Source organism: Corvus brachyrhynchos, unplaced genomic scaffold (assembly GCF_000691975.1).
Source record: "Corvus brachyrhynchos isolate BGI_N302 unplaced genomic scaffold, ASM69197v1 scaffold23, whole genome shotgun sequence".
Lineage (NCBI taxonomy): Eukaryota > Metazoa > Chordata > Aves > Passeriformes > Corvidae > Corvus > Corvus brachyrhynchos.
The window spans coordinates 13,140,496-13,162,376 of record NW_008238983.1 but is presented as its reverse complement, the minus strand read 5'-3'; the positions used below and the strand labels follow the sequence as shown (position 1 = coordinate 13,162,376).

At 39.5% G+C, this 21,881-nt stretch overlaps 1 protein-coding gene across 1 annotated transcript in view; it reads left to right on the top strand.

The window, feature by feature from the left end:
* Window positions 1-96: 96 nt before the first annotated feature.
* LOC108447765 (protein cordon-bleu-like) overlaps window positions 97-21,881 on the top strand; it is a 29,727-nt gene continuing 7,942 nt past the window's right edge. Inside the window, exons 1-5 of the mRNA XM_017738728.1 lie at window positions 97-192; window positions 3,691-4,003; window positions 16,478-16,581; window positions 17,826-19,843; window positions 20,459-20,578. Of these exons, the coding sequence (XP_017594217.1) occupies window positions 3,870-4,003; window positions 16,478-16,581; window positions 17,826-19,843; window positions 20,459-20,578 (2,376 nt within the window). The 5' untranslated portion in view covers window positions 97-192; window positions 3,691-3,869. The remainder of the gene's footprint in view (window positions 193-3,690; window positions 4,004-16,477; window positions 16,582-17,825; window positions 19,844-20,458; window positions 20,579-21,881) is intronic.

Genomic DNA, 21,881 nt, shown 5'->3' with positions numbered 1-21,881 from the left:
TTCCCTCTTGATGATCACAGGCAACATTCTTGCAAGCAGACGTCCCAGTCCATCCCCCTCTGTAAGAAAGCCTTTGTAACTTGTGGTTGACCTAATTGTGCAGCGACAGCACTGCTGCTGCGAATCTGGGGAGATCCCCGGTACAGCACTCATGTGGGCTTAGCAGTGTCTGCAACCTGAAGCAGGATATAGGTAAGCGGCAATGCAAGGCTTTGAAGGACTCTCTCCAGTTTCACGTGGGGTTGAGATGTCCCATGGAGACTTTAGAATAGCCGTGACCATGGACCTACTTCTGCATACTTTTCAATATCATACCCCACCTGATGCCAGTGAATGGGGTCACGTTACTGAAAAAATGATCTTGGCATTGTTATAAATTTGAAAACTCAGTCTTCTGTATAGAAATGTTTCAGTAATATGTTGTCTGTGGCAGTTGTTATTTGTTCAATCCTGAAGTACTTGCTGAATACTCTTTCTTAACCTGGGTATGTCTCCATGAGGTCCTGAGGATCAGAGCCTGAATTTGTCTTAGTGTTATGACAGAGGAAAGAGAAGAAAATGTTGAGATTTTTCTTCATTCAACCAACAAAAAACCTCAGTAGCACCATCATTGTGGTCACACTGTGTTAGTGTGGGGTGGTTTTCTGCATGTGCATCCCTTAGAGAAAATAAAAAGCAAAAATTGTGTATCTACTACTAAATGTTACCCTGTTCTCCATGTAGAATGAGAAAGTTTTATAAAGTATTTTCTGACTCCTGGAGACAAGACCACTCAGTAATGTTGAGGCAGGTTTTTTTCATGTCATGTATCATTACCCGGTAATGCCCATCCCATCTTCAGTTCGCACCAGTGAAGGCTTAATCAAGCATGTAGGAGGAAGAATAGTTCTTACTTAATCCATCCGAGAATGGCTCAAATTTGAAATGGTTGTTTTAGTGCTGCTCTTAGCTGAAACAAGGTTGTTAACATGACACAGAACCATCACAGTCGTGTTTTATATGTGTGCTTGCACATTCAGACGAGCAGTAGTGGCAATCAAAATGGTTTGTCTCAGCCAGTAACTCTGTTCAGTGCCATGCGTTAGCTGTGTTAAAAATTCATGAATCGTCTTGGTGAAGATAAAAGATAGGGAAGCACTTTTTCAAACTGATAGGCTTGAAGAAAGGGAGACATTTTGGTTTTGCTTGAGCATTGGGAATTTAATCATTGAGTAGAAAGATGACTATTTGTATATCCATGCTTTGGGATAAAACTGCTTTTTAAATGAGGTTCTTATTCTGGACTGGGTGATTCATCTGCCAAGATCCAGATGTAACAGGGATCAATTCACCCGTGGACTCTGATAATAAGAGATTGGTTTTCATTTTGTTCATCAGCATGTGGGGACAGTGGGCTGGGAGTGGGGATCCTGCTGCAGAGCAGGGAGAGACTTGAGTGTTGTTGTAACTGCTGTAGGCAAGTAGGTCTCTGTGACCAAAAGGATCTAAATCCCTGAGCAGAAAGATGCAGGAAATAGTTGCAGGCAGGCAAGAAGAGGATGAGGAAATGCAAGAGACAGCGAGGGAGGAAAAGGCTGCCCCCCTTGTGTCAGGATGTGGGAGTAGGTACTCGGTGATAAATTGCTATGCCAGCTATAGGGTGGAGGTCATTTATGGCATCCATGTGACAATAGATTTGTCATGTGTTACAGAGAGGTCTCTTTGCATCGAGGTATATATACTGCATTGTGCATTACTTCAGAATCTTTCCATGTGCTTTCACTCTTCAATTTCCACTCTTTAAATTGATTTCTTTGTTATCCTACTTTGTCCTGGTTTTAACATATTGTAGCTTTTATTAACGTTTGTTACTGGGCTTTTTTTGTTCCTCTAAAAGCCAAGAAGCCATATACTCATACCTGTTTGTTCACTGTCTGTTTTTGTGGGGTTTTACTATTTGATGTTCAATGTCAAATTATTCATATTTATCCTTCATGTTGGTGTTTTCCTAACTGTAGTTCTGTCATAAGCATACTCAAATCCATTCAGTGGCACATCCTTAGTTCCTGTAATTGCCATTTTTAAATGGAACAATCTCTGAGACTATATTCAGAATCTAGAACAAATGTTACAGAAAATAAGGTCAAAGAAATCAAATAACATTGCTTCCAAAGTTGCAATAGAGTCTTTGGATCATCTTCCATCATTAATATCAACGCTTGACAGCACTTAAAAGTTTAATCATGATTTGTAACCCTCTGAATTTTATTGCTTCTGCTGTCAGAAATCAATTTCAGTACTTAATGGCATCTTGTAACCTCAGTCAAGGAGAATGTTGGCTGGATTTTTATTCTAGTTTTACTCAAAGCTTCACTGCTAAGCTATATCCTGACAAAATTATTTCAGTGACATTCTTTGACAAAGTTGTTTTCAGTTCTCTGACTTAAAGAAAATACTTTCGTCTATACAACATAATTCAGAAGTATTTCTCTCTGTTGATCATTTTATTGAGCTATAATTTCATGTATGCTTCAAAAAGTTGTAGATTCTGAGCCTAAAATACAGTGAAGTGTATGTTTAATCTTAGTCGCACTTGCAGACCTGGGACTTCTCATGTAATTAACATCCACCACAAGTGTCTGGAAGATCAGACCATAAACTGTTGTTTAATCTTCCTTGTTGCTTACGGAGGTTCACAAAGAGAATGGAGCACACTTATAATTCCAAATTAAACATTTAGATTAGTCTTTATTGATTCCTTTTGATCAGGAGAAGTGTGTTTAGACTTGATTCTATGTTTCGTCACTGAGTAATTTCAGTCATTGAAATTATTGACCTGGTTGGGAGCTCTCCTTTATGGCATAATTGGCAGGATGAAGTTGAGTACATTTCTTAAGGGAAAATAAAATTGTATTTTTTATCAAAAAACACAAAAGGGGCTAGCTTATAGGAACCAAACTAAAACAGGGTACAAGAAACTGTACTGCATCTACTCTCCTCTCAAAATTTGCAGCTTTTAATAGAATTAAACATGCAAAGGGCATCTCCCTTGATCTCCTTTATAAATAACTAAACATCGGAAAAGTTTCTGCTTTAAGCATGGTACTGTTGACTTTTCTGTACACTTATTAGCAGATTTTGTATGCTTTGAAGAATAGAAAATTGTTATTCTCCCACTTAACGCAAAATCGAAATTGAAGGGTGATAAAATCAGTGACACCCACTGGTCCAGCAGTAGATCTAGTTTACCAGTTAAGTGTCCTGACTGGGAAATGCTGCCTGTTTTTACCTGTTTGTAGACTTCTTATTGGAAATTTCATCTGTTTGGCAGAATAGAAGAGAAATAAAAAGACTATGTTGCCATAAGGAATAACAGTAGTGATTTCTTGAACCACGTCATTTAAACTTGAGTCTAATTCCTCAAAAAACTGTCCCTGGAAAATTGTTTCTTCAGAGAATTTAGGAAACTGATTTGCTATGAAATTTGTAAGACCCAAGCTCCACAGGACCAGCATAGCAAACCACTTCCCTAAAAGCAAAGGACATAATTTTTGTCACTTTTCAAATCATCTTTATCTTATATACAAATACTGAGCAGCCTCCCACCATTTCTAATGTATTTCATGTGGGTTTTTCCAATTACAAAGGGACGGCTCTCTGATTTATGTACTGATGACTTCCAGCTAACTTTCCTTGTTATATTTCATTTAGAGAGCCTGCTGTCTGCACATGATAATGTTTATGTAGTGGATGACACGGTTCTGGAGCTATCGGAGGTGGAAGAAACGGCGTCAGAAAGCAGCTGTTTTGCATCAGAGGACACCACAGAGGACTCGGGTGTTGTGAGCTCCCCGTCTGACATTGTATCTCTGGATTCCCAAAATGACAGTATGAAGTTGAGAGACATCAAGCTGGTCAATGGCTACATGGAGCCAGCTGAGGCAGGTGCAATGTGTGGCACAGAGATTTGCCCTGTACGGAACGCCTACTGCAGCAGCGTGGGACCTGACAGTGCTCCTCTGAGGTAAGTATTTACTTGCCACCAGCACTTGGAAAACATCTTGCATGTCCTCCTGGTAGGGACTCGTTTAAGAAAACCAACTTACACTTTCTTCTGCTCTTTCATAAAGCAGTACCAATGCCAAGTGACTCCTCCCAGTGAAAAGCTCACTGTCAAATCCCCTCCAGCGACACACTTGTAGCAACAGGCAAAGGTCACTTTTTTGTTTGAACTTGTAGTTACATTTCTTGCAAAATACCACTGCCCTCCAGAGTTGATTTCTTCAAGGAGTCTGAAATAATTTTGTTGCAGTTTGGTTTATTTTGTACTTCTGATAGCACCTGAAGTGTTTAAAATATTACTATTTATTGATCCAGAAAAATGACATGCAGGCCATATAATGGAAAATTCAAGCCGCCAAAAGCCAGGTGGAAAAGGACTGTATGCAGTGACCTTTGGAGATTGGTTTGGAAATGTTTGCATGCATATATATATATATGTATGTTTATATATCTGTTCACCTAATGCTAACCTCCACTGGTGTTGTACTTTGGGCTGGTGGTTTTTTCAGCATATTTCCTTTTTTTCCCCCTTCTTTTTTTTAGCATAAACAAACATTTTTCTGCAGTTTTTGCAAGAAAATACGAGAACCTGGAATTTACCTAGAAACTGCCTTCAAGCACAAATGACTCTGACACTGTTTGTTTGCCAAAACTCACATAGTTGGTGGCAGGGCTGCAAAGGGAACCCAAAATTTATAGGACTTTGCAAATACAAACTGGCCAAATAGGAAGCTGTGCCTCCAGCAAGGAGGGTGGCCTGGTAATACTGACAGGGATCCGCTCTGTGTGATGCTGCAGAGTCATGGGACAGGGGCCAGAAATTCCTCTGAATTCTCAGTTGACATGAAGTCTGTGCTTTCTGGTCTCTCTCCATTCAGCTGCTAATCTGTAGCCCCTTCATAAAAGTGTGTATCATGACCTAGTTATTTCCATCCACACATTTCTGAGTGTGAACTTCATCTTGGATCATGCAGTGGGTGATAACTTAGGGATAAATTGGACCAAAGTCAGTATTTAACCTACTGGAATGATCTTGGGGTTTTTCTTTATCCATCAGTATCAATGGGGACAAGGTCAAGCCTCCCTTAGATACTTGCTCCACAACACATTTTTCTTGTGATTTTTTCTTTTGCAGTGTCTTAGGTCCTGATGCAGTTTCTATTGGAAGGATTAGATAGGCTGCTATCGTAACTGCAATTAACATTCCAGACCTGATCCAAAAAAGCAACCCATTAATTTCAGTAGGCTTAGATTGGTCCTTTTGAGTTAAATAGGCTGTCCCAACTTTCCTCAAAATGCGGGATCTAAAGTGGTTTGAAAAACACACATGTACATTTGGTGGGGAAGGAAGAAGTTAGCATTTTGTTGACCAAAGACATCAAAGCAAAGCCCTGTAATAACAATACTAATCAGCTACCGTTTGGGGGGAACTTCTTCTGGTTTTCAAATCAAATAAAAGACTGACCACAGGTCACTGTGATGCACTTCCTCTTGAAAGGCAGTATTCCCTCCATCTTTCACTTCAGCCAAAGATATATATTATGTCCATGGCATTCAGATTTACCTTTGCCACACACACAAAATTTTTCTTAGTTGAAAAGAGTGCACAGAGAAGAGACAGCAGGATGTGTCATAAACTGTCCAGCAGGACTGCTGTCCAGGCGTCTTGCTGAGCCAAAGGAGTGCAAGCTGGAAGGATAGTGTGATGCACTGCCCATTGCAGTCAGGGAGGTGCTGAGAGGCCAGTGCTATAGTGTCCTGTCATGGGCCCCCAGTTCAAGAGAGAGACTGGAAAACTGGAGAGGGTCCAGAGGAGAGCCACTGAGGGAGCTGGGACACTGGAGCATGCAAGGTATGAGGGGGATGGGAGGCAGCTGGATTGTTCACCTTGGGAAAGCAACGTTGGTAAGGAGCGACCTGGTTGCAGTCTTTCTCTAACAAAAGGAGGACTAGGAGGTTTCTCAGGCATACACTGTGAAAGGACAAGAAGCAATTGTCACCAGCTGCTCTAAAGGAAATAAAAATTAAATATGAGGAAAATCCTCAAAATGGGAATGGCTAAGCAGTGGAAGAGGCCTCCCAGAGAAGTCAAGGAATCTCCATGTCTGGAGATTCTCAGAACTCAGCCAGGCAAAACGTTGGGCAGCCTGTTCTGGCTTTGAAATTAGCCCTGCTTGGAGCAGGAGGTTGGGCTAGGCTTCCTACTTGCTTTTTTTCTGTGATTTTATCATGCTAAATATTCTCTATTTAGCTAATATATCTATAATTTTAAAAATGTGTTTGGGACTGAAATAGGAGACAGTTGTTGTTGTTTGGGGAATGCAGTTACTTTTCATAAATACTATTTATTTTTTAGGTTCTGGGACAGCAAAATTGCTCCAGATCAGCTTAAGGATATACAAAACACTTAACATTTGTGATGTATTTTAATCTTGTGTCAACAGCCACTTACATTGACACTATAGTGTTGCTGGGAGCAATATCTTCTAAAATTTTATGCTCTGAATGTTCCAGTAATATTTGAAGGTAAATCCAGTTCCACTCCTAACATATCTTTGTAAACAAAACAGCTTTGAAAACTGTGCTACCCTAAATCCTTTTGAGGTCAAGCTGCTAACTTTTTAAAAGCCACTTCCTAAGTGTTTAGAAAAGGGAAAAAAAGTAGGTTTTTAAAACTATTTGCATGAAATTCTTGTTTTAATCAGATATAAATAAATTCTTAGTACAGTTTTGAGTACAGGCAAATTTGGAGAACTTCAATTTTCATTTTCACTGTCAGAACAACTGCCACCCTGCTAGTAAAATGTGTTGGGAACTCAGAAATTTTACATAGTTCTTTGATGAATGGACTATTTCAGGACCAAACCAGCCTCTTAAATTCCCAGACAAGTCCAAATGCACTTCATGTGAACAACCAATAGCAAGCTATACAGAGTTTTAAGTACATTTCATAAGCTACAAAATTTAAAGGAAAATTTTACACAAAGTTTACTCATTCCTTTCTATCTTCTACTTGGTACACTAGTGATCTAAACTCAATTCTAAAAGGAAGGTAAGAGCAAAGAAATTGGAAGAACATGCTGCTACTGTAAAGTAGTAGGGGTTAGCAGCAGTGAGACTGAGTTCTCCTTGAATCTGAGCTCCACTGAAGCCAGAAATTTTATTTAGTGACTAATTTGGCTAAGGCTTGGGAAAAAAAGGTTAATAAGAATAATGGAAACATTTAGGTTGTCATTTTGAATTGTAAAACTGACTAAAAATTGGGCTTTTCACCCAGTGAAATAACTAATTCCTAGGAATTAATAATGCACTGTACTAAAATAATTTTCTACTCTGTGGATTGTGAAAACTACCCTTAAAGTGGAAGCAAATTATATTTGGAGTGTGAAGGGCTGTGAAAAAAGTCCAGGCAGTATTTTGCCCATTCATTGTGGAGAACTGCGAAGAAGAGCAGAATCAAGTCCACAGTTCTTACCTAGGTTTGCTCCAAAGGGTTAGCCTGTGCTCCAGATCAAGAATATTTTTCCATGTTGCTTCCTTTAATTAGTTGTATGTTTAGTTTTAAATTAATTTTTCTTAGCATTTCTGGAGTTGTTTTCTGGATGTCCTGGGTGGTCTCTGTGTGGGTGTAATGCCTGATAGCATTAGAATATCACAGCAGGGTCTTCATCTGCTGCTGAAGTCAAGGAAACTTGTGAGCGTTTAAGGGTACAGTCTCTGACATGGGATATGTTTGTCAGCACATTGCAGGGTAAGAGCGTGGCCAGGTCAGAAATTACACCAACCACAGGCTTTGCACAAACAAATATGAGAGCACAGCAGAGCTCAAATCTCCTTCAGCTCCCAGAGCACAGAAACAGAAATTTCTAAAAGAAGGTACATGTATTCCTGGGTTTCCAAGCTCAGGTCTTTCCTCCATGGTTTTGTTTTCCTGTACATGGGAGCAACTTGCAAATGCACTCTTTTTTGTTTGGTTTGGTTTGGGGATTCTTGTTCGAGCAATCATAATCTAAATACACATACTACTTAGGAATTAGAATATCAAAACAAATACCAAAACACTCTAGTTCTACTCTTAGCTCTGCCTTTAACCTGTTAAACCATCTTGGTCTCTCCTCCTGTGAGATCCCCTTCTGCCACTGACTGGTTTTTTACAGTAAAAACCATAACACAGCTATCATATCTCACAATACATTTGTACAGTGCCTGGTGGAGCAGAATCCAGACCTCAGCTGGAGGTGCCAAGGGCTAAACCCATATAAATAATTGACTACATGCAACGTTCGGCTGTGAATGTTTTAATATTAACTGCTGAGTCTGAACATTGTACTACATAGTTCTCTTTATTCATATCCTTTCTTACAGTTGATGTCTTTGTATTATGTATCTGTTCACCAAATTTTAATATATAGTGTTAAATGAGTAACAAGAAAACCACAGAGAAGCTGAAATGTTGCTTATGTAGCAGTAAGTGCATCTCATGATCTCACAGTGTTGCAACCCTGTCCTCCCATACCCCCTCTTTTCCCATCCCTTGTGTGGTGTCATCACGCAAGCTCCTAGGGGCAGGGATCAGACAGTTTTATACGCCTGTACAACATTGTGCACACCTACTGTCTGGAGCTTTACAAATAATTACACATTAAAAATTATGTTAATATTATTAGGGATGCTAGGTCATGTGCTCGAAGTTAGGTAACTTCAATATTAAGGCTCTGTGTGTAATCTTAGATTCCCCCCTTTTAACCTCAGCTCCCCCCTTTTGTACAGTATGAGAACGTCTTCGGTTAAAGTGATGGAACTCAATTTTATTTTCTGTCTAAGTTTCAGAGCTCAATTAATAAAACAGACATACCAATGTTCACTCAGTTCAAATTCTCATCTGGAGACTTAATTTCCTTTGGCTCTTTTTATCTTACTCATTGCAGTAGTATTCACGTGCCATGCAGACTTTCGTTCATTTCTCTGCACAGTGCTCATGTGATATGAAGAGGTGGCATTTTCCTGTTTTAGGGAAGGAGAGCTGATGGGCAGAGTCAAGGCAGAGTAGTGAACAGTTAGAGCATGAAGGACCACCTTTTTTTCAGAGGACTGAGCATTAAATAGAATTTCATGTATCAGAATGCAGCTCTCCTTTTCCTCCAAGCTCTGTTCGTGGAAGAAATTTAAACATTTTGGTTGGAATAAAATAATAGTACGATTATGGGCATGTTATAAAGTGGACTGTCACCTCACAGAGGTGTGTAGTTTCTCAAATTTACAAGCAACTGAAATCAGTGTTTTAAAGGGGGTCACTCTTAAGAGTGGTTCTGCTGGCCTGTCTCGGACAAGGAAAAACACTTTAAAATACCGGACTTTTTTTTTAAATTCTGAAAAGATTTTAAATTTATTGATATGTTTAAGAAATAAAAGTATCTTAAAATGTGAAGGGAACTTTGTAGTTATAAAGATAGAAATGAATACAGGCTTGTGTGAGGAGAAAAGACAAAATACCTTCTAAATGTCTGAAAGGGATTTTCCCCTCCCTTGAGTGTCTGCTTCAGTAGCCAAGAGAGACAAGGAAAAACACTTTAAAATACCGGACTTTTTTTTTAAATTCTGAAAAGATTTTAAATTTATTGATATGTTTAAGAAATAAAAGTATCTTAAAATGTGAAGGGAACTTTGTAGTTATAAAGATAGAAATGAATACAGGCTTGTGTGAGGAGAAAAGACAAAATACCTTCTAAATGTCTGAAAGGGATTTTCCCCTCCCTTGAGTGTCTGCTTCAGTAGCCATGAGAGAGGAATATTTTTTCACGTACAGCTAGCAGAGGACGTAGGGTGGGGGTGGGGGAACCTTCCAGAGATCAGTTCATGCTGTGGGTCTGGCCAGAGATAATCCCATTTCCTCCCTTTCTCTTGGAAGAATTTGTTACCTTTGGCTCTGGTCAGGGTAGCTGAAGCTACTGGGAGGACAGTCCTCTTAGTTACCAACCTGAGAGATACTTGCTGTTTGCTACTAAACTCTTCAGGTTTTGAGAAGTTAGTTTAAAACAAAAGCTTGAAACGATAGGGGTGGGTGAACCTGTTCTGCTTAATTTTCAGTCCATTCAAATTCAAATGTTACAGGGTTTTGTATTCCACTTGGGAAGGACAGGACAGAAGGAGAAGTCAGCAGCTGGAGAGAATTCAGCATGGGAGCTGGTCAGAGGAAATAAAAATAGTGAATGGCAGAAGGCAGGAAGGAAAGAGAAAAACTGCAGTGAAAAATAGCAGTGTGTGTATATATTATATATACCTCTGTGCAAAAAACATGTTATGTATAATTACTTATCACTTTTAACTGTCTCTGAGAAACAGGAGAAAGTTCAGTTCTGTTATTTCTCTATAGGATAGGTTTTATTTTAACTGGGTAGGCATGTTTTACTTTTTTGAAAACAGTTTCAAGGGGTAGGAAGGTAGAGAAAGGGTTAAAGTGACAGGGAGAACCTCAGGGATGAAAAATTATTTAATTAAGACCCAGATGTCTGACAGATTTGCAAGCCTCTGCTTCTTAAATAGTTTTCCTTCCTTATCTCTGGCTTTCCGTTTCCCCTTGTTCCAGAAAACTCTTTAAATTTGGATACTTTTGTGCACTTTTTTGCTGGCAGATCTTCATGAAGGAAAGATATTGTGGATTTTATGGTTAAGTAATGGATACTCATAGTCGTTTTAGGGCAAGAATACTGATTAGCCTTTCTGTTAAACTCACCCACTGGAAAAATACTGTATGCTTTGGAGCTGTAGAGTATTTTAAATATTAGAGAGCAGCTTGGGCTGCTGAAGGCCTGATACTGGTTTCCAGGAGAGAAAGGCTCTGGTCCTTTTCTGTTTCTATTTTTCCATGTAAATCAAGAGAAGTTATTTAACTGTGCTATCTTTTAACTTGCAATGTTACATTGCACAGGTAATGTGGCTGTATTAAGGTCTAAATCGTGCTAGTCCACTTTCCTGCCTATTTCTGGCAGTGCTGTCTGCCTGCGGGCTTTCCTGTTGAGAAGCTGTTGCCAGAGGAGGGGGAGTGGGGGCATGCATCCAGCTGTATAGCAACTACAAGCTGCTGCTTATGCAGCAGGACCCTGGCACTGACATATGTCGGGGCACTCTGGAAGCTAAAATCACCCTGGTATGTAACAAGCTTAGAGATTTCTAGCATTAAAACACAAAATGATACTATACAAAAGCATATTCGTTTGCTTTCTGTTTAGATTCCTGACCAGTAACCATGGAGGAAAATTGTAAAAGGACCATAAACCCAGCTGCTGTTGAAAAATTGCTTTGTTTTCCTCCTTGCCTCTATTTGCAAGTTCTTGTTGTTAATTGGGTGGCAGTATATCTGAAGCTACTACTGGACCTGTGTATTACAGGACTGAAAAATCGTTAAATTCAATATCTGATGACTTTTATTCAGCACAGATATAAATGCAGCATAAAGACCTTTGTTTGATGTAGTCCCACAGACCTAGAAACAGAACACAAAGTAAAAATGGGATGGAAATGATGCCTGTACCTTGCTCTCAAAAATAGGTGCAGCCTTTTCTTACTGCCTATCTAAGAACATAAAAAAGATGGTTATCTGGTATTCAACAGAATACGACCATGTGCTTTTTCCCTTTCCTAGTTGCCAGCCACTTTCAGAACTCATGCTTCTAATACAAGTGATGACTTTGCTATCTAACTATATTGGTTGCTCAGTCTACAACTTTTGAATTTTAACAGGCTTTGGTTAAAAATTCATTCTCAAGTTCACAGGAGGCAGTAGAAATGGAAAATATCACCGGTCAGGTCATGGCTTAGGTGACTAGAAAGTCCAGCATTTACACTAGCTGCTCTCCTGCTGCAGTTATATTACTTCCTTGAAAAGAAATGAAAAAAAAGTTACCTAGCCTAAGAAATGGAAAGAACGGAAAAATGGTCTCTAAGATTGTAGAAACCATTGGTTACTCCAGAAAACAGTTACCTCCACTTTTGAAGAGTACTTCACCGCATCGCTCACAAAAATGAATATATAAACACCCTGAGTTTACTTAGTGCCGTGTTTCTGGCCTGATTGAGTAGCAAGTTGTTTTCAAAAAGCTTCTTTTAGCCATAGCCATAGCATTTAGCCATTTAACTTTTTAGCCATACTTTCCACGACTTAAAATCCTTCAATATCAGTCTCTTCTTTAACACCCACCTTGCTATATACACAAGGTAGAAGCATTTCTCTTTGCAGCATTTGTGTGTGAGGTGAATATCATGGATTCATTTTAAAGAGGACAAATTTGAATACATAAAGATGGGTTAATGTAATTCCCCAGTACCAGACTGGGACAACTGGGACAACTGTCAGAGCTGGGAGGGGAGCCTGAATCCTTCAAAGCCCAGTCCTTGGAACTGGAGTAATCATGTCAGTTTTCCATGTTGGTCAGTCCCTCTTAGCTGCCCAAGGCACATGAGAGAAGCTGAATGCTCTCACTGTGCCTCACAGTTGTCACTACATCCCTGCGTGTCCTTCTGCACCAGAACTCCTAAGAAGTGCTCAGAGGGACTTGGGTCAGTTTTATCATTTATGGACCCGTGGGTAAAGCTGCTCTGACTATAACAAAATGGCAGCTTCTCTCATTGAAAATCCCTTGTCTTACCACTAGTTTGGGTTTCTTTTAATGCAGCGTTTCCAGCGAGTTTTATCAGAGACATTTCTCTCTTTCTTAGAATGTAAACCTTCTCATAAATGTATGTCTCCCATGGCACTAATTTGGTAAAATGCTGCTGTAAGTTTCATTTTGTCTCCAACTGCGCAAATGACTGCCAAGGAGTAATTTAGGCGTTGTAGCCTGAGCTCAGTGGAACATTAAATGCTGTAGTTTAGTAGTCACTTTGCTTCGTTCTGTGCTCTTGCACAAATCTCTGCTAATCTACATAAGTAATATGTGTGCAGGCTTCCAGGAACTGTGCACATTTGCCATTTTGGGCTTGGGCTAAATGCTCACCAGAGCTGTATTTTTAGCACCTCATGTTTTAACCAGGAAGGCAGCGTAAAGGTTATCAGATTCTTCCCTAAGTCAAAAGCAAGTCATAAAGCAGAATTCTTGGATTGTGATAGGCTTTTCTATTTTCCAGAGGCGTCATTGTTTTTACAACTCCAAATAAGAAAGCCAAAAGACATGTCACACCAAACGTATGTGTTTTCCTTAATGTAAAAAAAAAAAAAAAAAAAAAAAAGGCATGTATGAGAAAATACCACTGGTAATGTTTATCCAGAATGTAAAACATGGTATCAGAATAAGCCATATTTTTCTTGGCTTCTGGCCAGAACAGCTGTCAACAAAAGAAAAGTGTATGGGCTTAGAAGGGAAGAAGACTATGGAAAAAAAAATTTGAGGCCCTTTCGTTTTCCTTTTCCTGTGAGAAAGAGTCTTCTTAGATATATTTTTAAGTCATGTGAGCTACTGGAAACTACCAGACCTTCACCTCACAAAACACATAGCCCGTTCTAAATTCCCAGTGGTAAGAATTTTAAGAAAGGCCTTTATGATTAATCTATACCTTCTGGCTTGCTTTTGTAGGTGAGTTTGGAGATGCATTGAACAGTAGCTCTTTCAGAGATTTAGAAATGCAAAAGAAAAGATCTGCTTTTTCTGAAGCTCCCTCTGTAGCAGCAAATAAGAATCCTTTCATTTGCACTGCATTGTTCTCTTTCCTTCAGAAGAATTTTGTGAATTGGATAATATTATCCCAGTTGTCTAAGTAAGGAGATTGAAGCAAAGATTGAGAGGCAAATTATGTATAGTCGCTGCATAAGTGCACAGGGGATAATGAAAGAGACCACTGCTGACTGTTGTGCCCAGCAAGGAGAGGATAATTTTGCTATGAGGAGTCATTGAAAGATTCCCACTGATAGACGTGAGAAAAGAACGGTTCAGTGCAGTGCAGTGGACCTACACTCTGTGTTTGAAGCCCAGGAATGCTTGTTCCCATCCCAAATATGTTTTTCTAGATAAATTTCCCATACAATTCTCAACCCTATTATTTCCTGTCGAAATTCCAGCACAGACAACCTTAGTAGTACAGATTTTGGTTATATTGTAGAACAGTCCGGCACTAGACAGCACAATACAATCAGGTAGCAAAAAGGTGGTGAGCTGTCATCGCCTCCATGAAATTAGGTCTTGTGAGTTTACAAATTTTCCTTTCAAGGCTTTGGAAACAACTTATCCACAATAGGTCAGAGTCTCAGTGTCACTTACTTGCCTCCATCTGTGTACAACTATTCTGAAGGACCAGCTTTGTAAGGAAGAAAGTGCTATTTGCTTTCCATGATGCATAGACCTGTTGCTTAGCTGGTGCACAGTTTGAATGATTCTCCCATTCAAAATGCTCTCTCTGAGTTTGCAAATAAATTGTTTTAAAATGCACTCAGAGGAGAGTGTTTTTTAATAATTTTATGAAACTTTCCACTGCAAGAACAATATGAAATTCAATTAGTTCATTCTTTCTGACATCTTCACATTGAGGGTTTTGTTTGCCAGTCTTCTCTCCCAATTTAAATGTTGCAGTAAGCGTAAATCTTTTTGTCAGATGGCTCAGATGAGTAATCTCATTGATGTGTGTGTGTGTGTGTGTGTGTGTGTGTGTGTGTGTACCTCAGGGTACAGAGGGACTGCAGTCCTACAGCGCCAGGTGCCTGCACTGGAGACTGTAACTGATTTGCACCACCATCCTCATAATCCATCAGGGGGGAAATTCAGTTCACCATGAATCTTGCAGTGTGGATGTTGAGCCTGAGCATCATTAGGTCACATTGGCTTGTAGGCATGTTCAGGGCCTGTCAAAGCTCAGGTCAGTGGCAGGTATTGGAAAAAATTTTATTCCAGTCACAGAGCACCCTGTCTCTTCCTCTGTATTTAAAAACAACCCGTTCTGATTTCTGTCTTAGATTCCAGTTTAGGAAACCTCTTAGTCATATATCAAGCCTTGTTGTCTTGAATTAATCCCATCTGTGTATTCAGATACACAAGAACGTGTGTATGGCAGTTTTGGAAGGCTTCCTTGGCGGTGTACTTTTTTGTTTTCATCGATACCACATACATGAACTCAGCTTTGTAAGTGCAAGGCAGTTTAGGTAAAAGTAGAAGGATCAGGCTGCAGAACTACTACGAAAAACATAAAGGAGAGTTGAATGCTAAATAAATAATGCACTAAAATAAAATAAAATACCTGATGCTTCAACAAGTGCTTTCAGTTGCTCCTGGTATGAGCAAGAGGGAAATCAAACAATAAAATAGCAAAAAATGAAGCTACATTGCTGGACACAATTTAAATCAATGTCAGGAGATGTCCCTGAATTTTTATTCAGATTGCTATCTTAAAGGGGAGAATAAAAATGGCGTTTTCCAGGTAATTTTTTGTGAAATAACAAAAAGATCTGTCATCTGTTATTGTATCTATGAGATTAAGGGTATGATCTTGAAAAGGGCAAATCTGCTTCACCCAGCCAGTGATAGTTGTAAGTGTGGCTAGAATGGAAAGCTACTTTTTTAACAGGATAATCACAGGGGCGGAACTCAGATACAGTGTCATAGACCACAACATCTTAAATTCGGGTGAGGTAACTGAAAGAAATAAATTGTCCAATGTGAAATTCTCATTTCAGTGATTTAGATAAAAATGTTTTGATCAAGATTTTTCTCTCTAAGAAAAAGGAGGACTGTTTTGTACAAGGTTGCCATACAGGTTGTTTTTCAGTTTTTTTAAGTTTTAGTAATTTTTGTTAGGATTTTAGTTTGTTTCATTTTCTTCTTCTTTTCTTCTTTTAATAGGCCAAAGCAACACTTGGCAGTCATTCTGATTTCAGACTTGTCTTAGGTCATTGTACAGCTTCATCAGTTTTCTGCCAAAATCAGGTCCCTAGATATGTTTCATTAGAAACTGCTCTCATTCCCTCCCACACCTCTAGATGCAGAGTGATTGTCTAACAGTACTTTGACTGTATTTATTTTTCATTATCATGCAATTTTTATTTAATTAAGGTGCATATGTATTGTTACAGTGCATGCACAGGATGGTTAGTGGTCTGCCTTAAAATTGTATGGATATGCAAAACCTTTGTCCTGGCATATGCTGTGTTTCTGCAGTCCAGCTGAAGTGTGTACTTCACACTGAAGCCAGACCATTTCTTTGCAGGCTTTATTAATCTTAATCTTTTGATTGCCAGCACACTGAGTATGCTCAGGCACCACCAAGATCCTTCCTAGATGTGGATGTGTCAGTGTGGTGGTGTGTATCTCTAAGGCTACACATTTTTCATGCTTTGGAGAATGGGTTTCAGAACCCCAGTGGACGCAAAGGGGCTGAAATTGTAGTGTGTTTCAGAGCAGCAGTGCAAAGTGAAAGAAAGGGGACAGACCCAGTGATTTTCTCCTCTTTCCTTTAGCAGGCAAGATGAAGCAATGGCTTTGGCTAAGCATGAGAATGAAGATCCATTCATTGCAGCACAGCTCCAGCAGACTTTGGCTGACCTGGATGAAGATTTAGAAGGTGGGAAAGTGTGTGTTACCTCTGAAGTACAAAAGACAGAGACACAGCCAGTAGATGCAGAATCAAACCGTACTCTTGAGACCACCTGTATGTTTCTCACTAAGATCACTGGGGACAGCTCATGGTAGAATGTGGTCCCCCCAAAGTGGCTCCTTTGCTTCAGGAGCAGACACCCTTTATAGGCTCACACTGAATATTTTTCAAACTGCATATCAGACTGTCATTATATTTCAGTGTCTTTTACCAAAAACAGATAACAGCACTCAATGGACATATTTTATAGGCCAAATTTAGTATAATTTCATTGACTTCAGTGACGTTAAATCAGTTGTGAATTTAGCTCTGTGTTTAATGAAGAATCTCTCTGGTTTTATTTTATCATAATGAAGTGGAAAAGGATGGAACATTTTTGTATCCAGTTCCTCCTCTGTGTTAAAAGGCATATTTAAAAGTTAAAAATGGGAAAACATGAAAGAGTGGGAAGAGATAAAATGCCATATTGTGTTCCTCTTTTTCCTACTGTGAATTAAAAATACTTCTCTATTATTGGTTTGTCAACAAGTGACATTGAATACATTTTTTTTTACTTCCCATCTTCATTTTAATACTTCTGCAGTGGACTTGAGTCTGATTTGATTTCTTGTGAGTTCTCAGACACAGCCATTCCTTAGCTTCTGTGTTGTAACCTTTGATTTATACCAGCAAATTTGAGAGGATATATAGCCCTGTTGCACAATGAGGCTTCTGGAGTCACTGGTAATAAAGGGTGAGAAGAATGGAGAAAAAATAAAAGTACTGTTTCTTTGTTTGCTTGCTCAAGGAAATCCTTCAGCTGGGCTGTTATTACTAACCAGGTCTGGGAAACATAATTTGGAGCTGCTTGCTGTTTCTCAGAAATATTTCTCCTTTGGAGTCATGTGGTGAAATGTTTATCACTGAGATAAGTTAGTCAAAGATAAGGTATGAACAATAGATGAAATCCTGCTTTCAGCTGCATTTGTGTGTTTCCCACTGGCTGAAGCAGGAGGACTGCAGGAATATTTTGCCGATCCTAATCAGCAACCAGACAATAAGAAGGACTGAGAAATCTCCTTTTTTTTGTAATAAAGGCATTAAAAAATGCCTGTTACTTTTAGTGTAACTAAAATGGCTGGTTTGCTTATGCTTGTACTGGCTGTTTGTGTAATTTATAGTCATGTTGCCTAAATACTGCCTATATGTAACATTGTATGTGTATTTTGCAGCAGTGGATGGTGTCAGTAACTCTGACTCCAACTACACCAGTGAAGCCTTGAACCTACATATAAGAAAAGTTGAGGCCACCCAAGATGTTTCCATTTCTGTTCCAGTAACAATCATAGATGATGCTCCAGAAGTTAGCACCTCTAACTCAGATGAAAATCAAGAGGTGGAGATTAGGATTTCACAGAATATCTCAGATGACTCTGTTAATGCAAGAAACTTCACAAATAAAAACAACAATGCAGGTTCCTTTGATAAGGGACACACAGATGGTGGAGCTGTATGCAAGGACCTAATATATCAGCAACCATCTGAAAATGAATTCAGTCACTTGCCTGTGGAACAGAGGAGAGATATGTTTGAATCTCTCACATCCTCCTTTGAAAAAAGAAGTGAAAAGAACTTAAGACTGGAACTCTCTCCTAAACACGGTGTGAAGTCTGAGGAATGTAAATCTAAGCTGAGTCCGTCTCACTCTAAGGCCACGACTGAAATCAGTACAGCAAAAGAGAAGCTAAATCCATTTAATGAATGTAGTAGCAGGGAAAGATCTCTGAAAAAAAGTAAATCAGAATTAGAAATCAAATGGCCACCAGCAAAAAAAATGGAAGTAGAAGAAGTCCCATCAACACCCACATGGTGTCATCGTGCCCAGAATTCAGGATCAAGCTATGAACCTAAAATGGGTTTGACAACCTTTAAAGTTGTCCCTCCCAAACCTGAAGTAAGACACTTTGATAGAGGAGTTTCACTCTCCACTGGTGCCATTAAGATAGATGAATTAGGCAATCTTATAGGCCCAAATACCAGTGTCAGTAAGCAAGTACAAGGCTCTTCTTCTGCTGAAAGTGAGGAAATTCATATTGGGAAGGTGAAGGCATTCTGGAGGTCAAGTTCTATGGAAAAGCAAAGTGATGACCCCGCTGAGCATTTTCCTAAAAAGTCAGCAGTCACCACAAACTCTAAGCCCTTTACTATAAAACACGAACACAAACCTGTCTGTCTTGCAGCTCCAAAACCTGCAGCACAACAAACTGTTACTGCCCAGGTAGCTGAAAGACAATCTGAGAATGAAAGGACCAAACCAGCTCTTTCAGTTACACAGTCTCAGGTAACACCATTAGCAGCCCCAACCATTAGTAAGGACAAGCTGGAACTCCCATTTGTAAAGCCACACAGGAGAACTTCAAGTCAGTATGTTGCCTCTGCCATTGCAAGACATATCAGTGCAACTACCTTTAAATCTGACACTATGGAATATCATGAGAAAGATGAAAACAAGCAAGGGGCAGGAGAGATTAAGAATGAAGCAGAAGTTTCACCAAAAAGATGTATTATTGTGGCCAAATATAGCCCTGTGGAAACAGAATCAGCAGAAACAAGAGAAACACTTTCAAGTATTTTTGCTTCCAGTCAGAAAGCATCCCACAGATTTACACCAGGTGATAATTCTGGCATGGAAAACAAAGTAGTTAATATCAGGGCACCAAATCAAGCAACTCCTTTGAGTTTCTATAAAAAGAATGCCAGTGTCGCACTTACTAAATCCTCTTCAAAGGATAACAACAGTGCAGAAGATGATCATGGTTTAAACAGCAAACAAAGTATAGCAGAGAAAAAGACACGTCTTGTGTTTGACCAGAAATGTGAGACTTTGACCCACACTAATTCAGCCTCATCCCTCAAGTCTCCTGATCTCCAAGGAGTCCCATCCTCTTCCAGCTCATCTTTGCGAGTCACTAAATGGCGTCCTTCTAATGGTGTACAAGTTAGTTCACTGAAAGCTTCACCTGAACTAAATGGTGCAGCAGCAAATGCGGAGTCAGAGCAGGAGGAGAAACCTGATGATTCAGATATTAATACTGTCAGTGAACTGGATGTTAACGTGCAGACCAATATCTTCGGACCAAAGAAGAAGTTCAAGCCTGTCGTCCAAAAGCCAGTTCCAAAAGACACATCTTTGCACAGTGCCCTAATGGAAGCCATTCAAACAGGAGGGGGAAAGGAGAAACTCAGAAAGGTAAAGGGGAAACTTTTTTTAACCTGTTCAAATTGTAGAGCCCTGTATTCATTCTGTCAGACACCAGAGGTTTGGTAACTTGTTCAGTTGCTGGTGAGCTGGAGAACACAAGGTATTTGAAAAATTTATAATGGCAAAATTCAGACCAAGCTGCTGCTTATTCTGAACATTCCGTATATTATGCAACATTATGGCTACTGCACTAGCTGGAAGAGGCAGAGGGTGCACAGACACAGGTAAAGGAGAGGTAATGGAGGTTAGTCTAAGAGCCAAACCTTCATTTCAGTGTGTTGTGTAAAAAGAGGAACACGCAGTATGGAGAAAACTTGTAAATACCGGCAGTGAAAGAAAATTGCATTTTGTATCACTAGGGGATAATAGTATGCCACTTACTTCATGCTCAGGGGATATGGACTGCATCTCTAAGTACAGCATTACTATCTGCACATACCCTCACTGTTCAGTGTGAATGAGGTTTTACAAGCAGGCCCCAAAAAAGACGAACTGATTAGTCTTCATAGTTTGCATTCTGGTACAAGTGCCAAAAAGTGTTTCCAAGTTATCTCTAAGTAAATATCTAATAACAATGTGAGGTTTATTCGCTTTTTATTCTAGGTTTCAAACAGTGCACTAAATGGCAATCACAGGAAACCCTCATATGCTGACCCAGAGAATGAGCGTTCAGCCCTACTAGCAGCAATTAGAGGCCACAGTGGCACCTCAAAGCTAAAAAAGGTAAGAAATCAAGATGGTAAGTGATCTTTGAAGTTGTCTGATCCTACTGGATGTTTTGAATAAACCCAAATATCCCACAAACGAAACGCTGTGCTGTGAAGAGAGAAGCTGAGGGAAGTAACCATATGACAGAAGACCAGATCTGACTTAGGCAGAGAGCATAGCAGGTTCAGTCCTATTCTCTGCCATAAAAATTTCTAAACTTTTAGCTTAGAAAGAAGCACATAGAAATCCAAACCAATTACAGGGAGTTTACATCGAAGATATCAAATGTTAATAATTTTCACTTTTAAGTGGGGTCTTTCTGTAGAATGGTTTTGGTTGGAAAGTACTTTAGCATTATCTAGTTCCAACCCCTCTGCCTTGGGCAGGGACAGCTCCCATTAGACCAGGTTGCTCACGGCCCCATCCAACCAGGCCTTGAACACCAACAGGGATGGGGCGTCCACAGCTTCTCAGCACAGAGAAGCTATACTTTAGGAGTTTGCAGTTAGATTAATATATTTGCATTACCTACCATACATATCCAATCCCAGCTTCCTGAATACGCACTAGGGGTTATTCATACATCCTGGTTATCTGCTAACATGGTGCAAGTTGTATGCGAGTAATCAATGTTGATGTTTCTTCAACATTCACCACTGCAGGATGATTCCTTCTCTCTGAAAGATTTATCTAATCATTAAAGTATCTCTTATTCCTAATAGCCAAAACCTGCATTGTTCTAGCCTTAGTTTTCACTCATTTGACTAATCCAGCCAAAGATGTGTCCTTGGCAAGGAGGTTCCCGTTTCCCTCGTGCAATGACTCAGTTCATTAGCACATATCCAGATAGCTGGCATTAGATAGAAAAATTCTTGTGTTAGGGAATTACTTCACCCCTCAAATATCCTACTGCCCTTGCTGCAGGTAGGGCACAGCTTCCTCTGAGCCTGTGAGCAGGATGTGCTAAGCAGAAACAATCTTTACATGTACTTAACTGCATTCTGCATTCATTAGGAATAAATAGCAATTTGTGTAAAAGAGGCTCTAACAATGAAGTCATCACAGAGACTTTTTGGAATACTTTCCTCTGGCAGAGAAGTTTATGCCATGATTTTAAAGGAAGTTGCCTAGAAACCATATGCTTTTTCATTCTGTGTCACCTGTGCTAGTTAAATCAGTTTGTGTGTACAGAGCCCAATACAGGTGTGCTGTGATGAAAGAACTGTCCCTTTCATGTTGTCTCAAATGTTCACCTTTTATCTATCATGACATGATGCTCATATATACTGTGTGTATATATATATATATATATATAGGG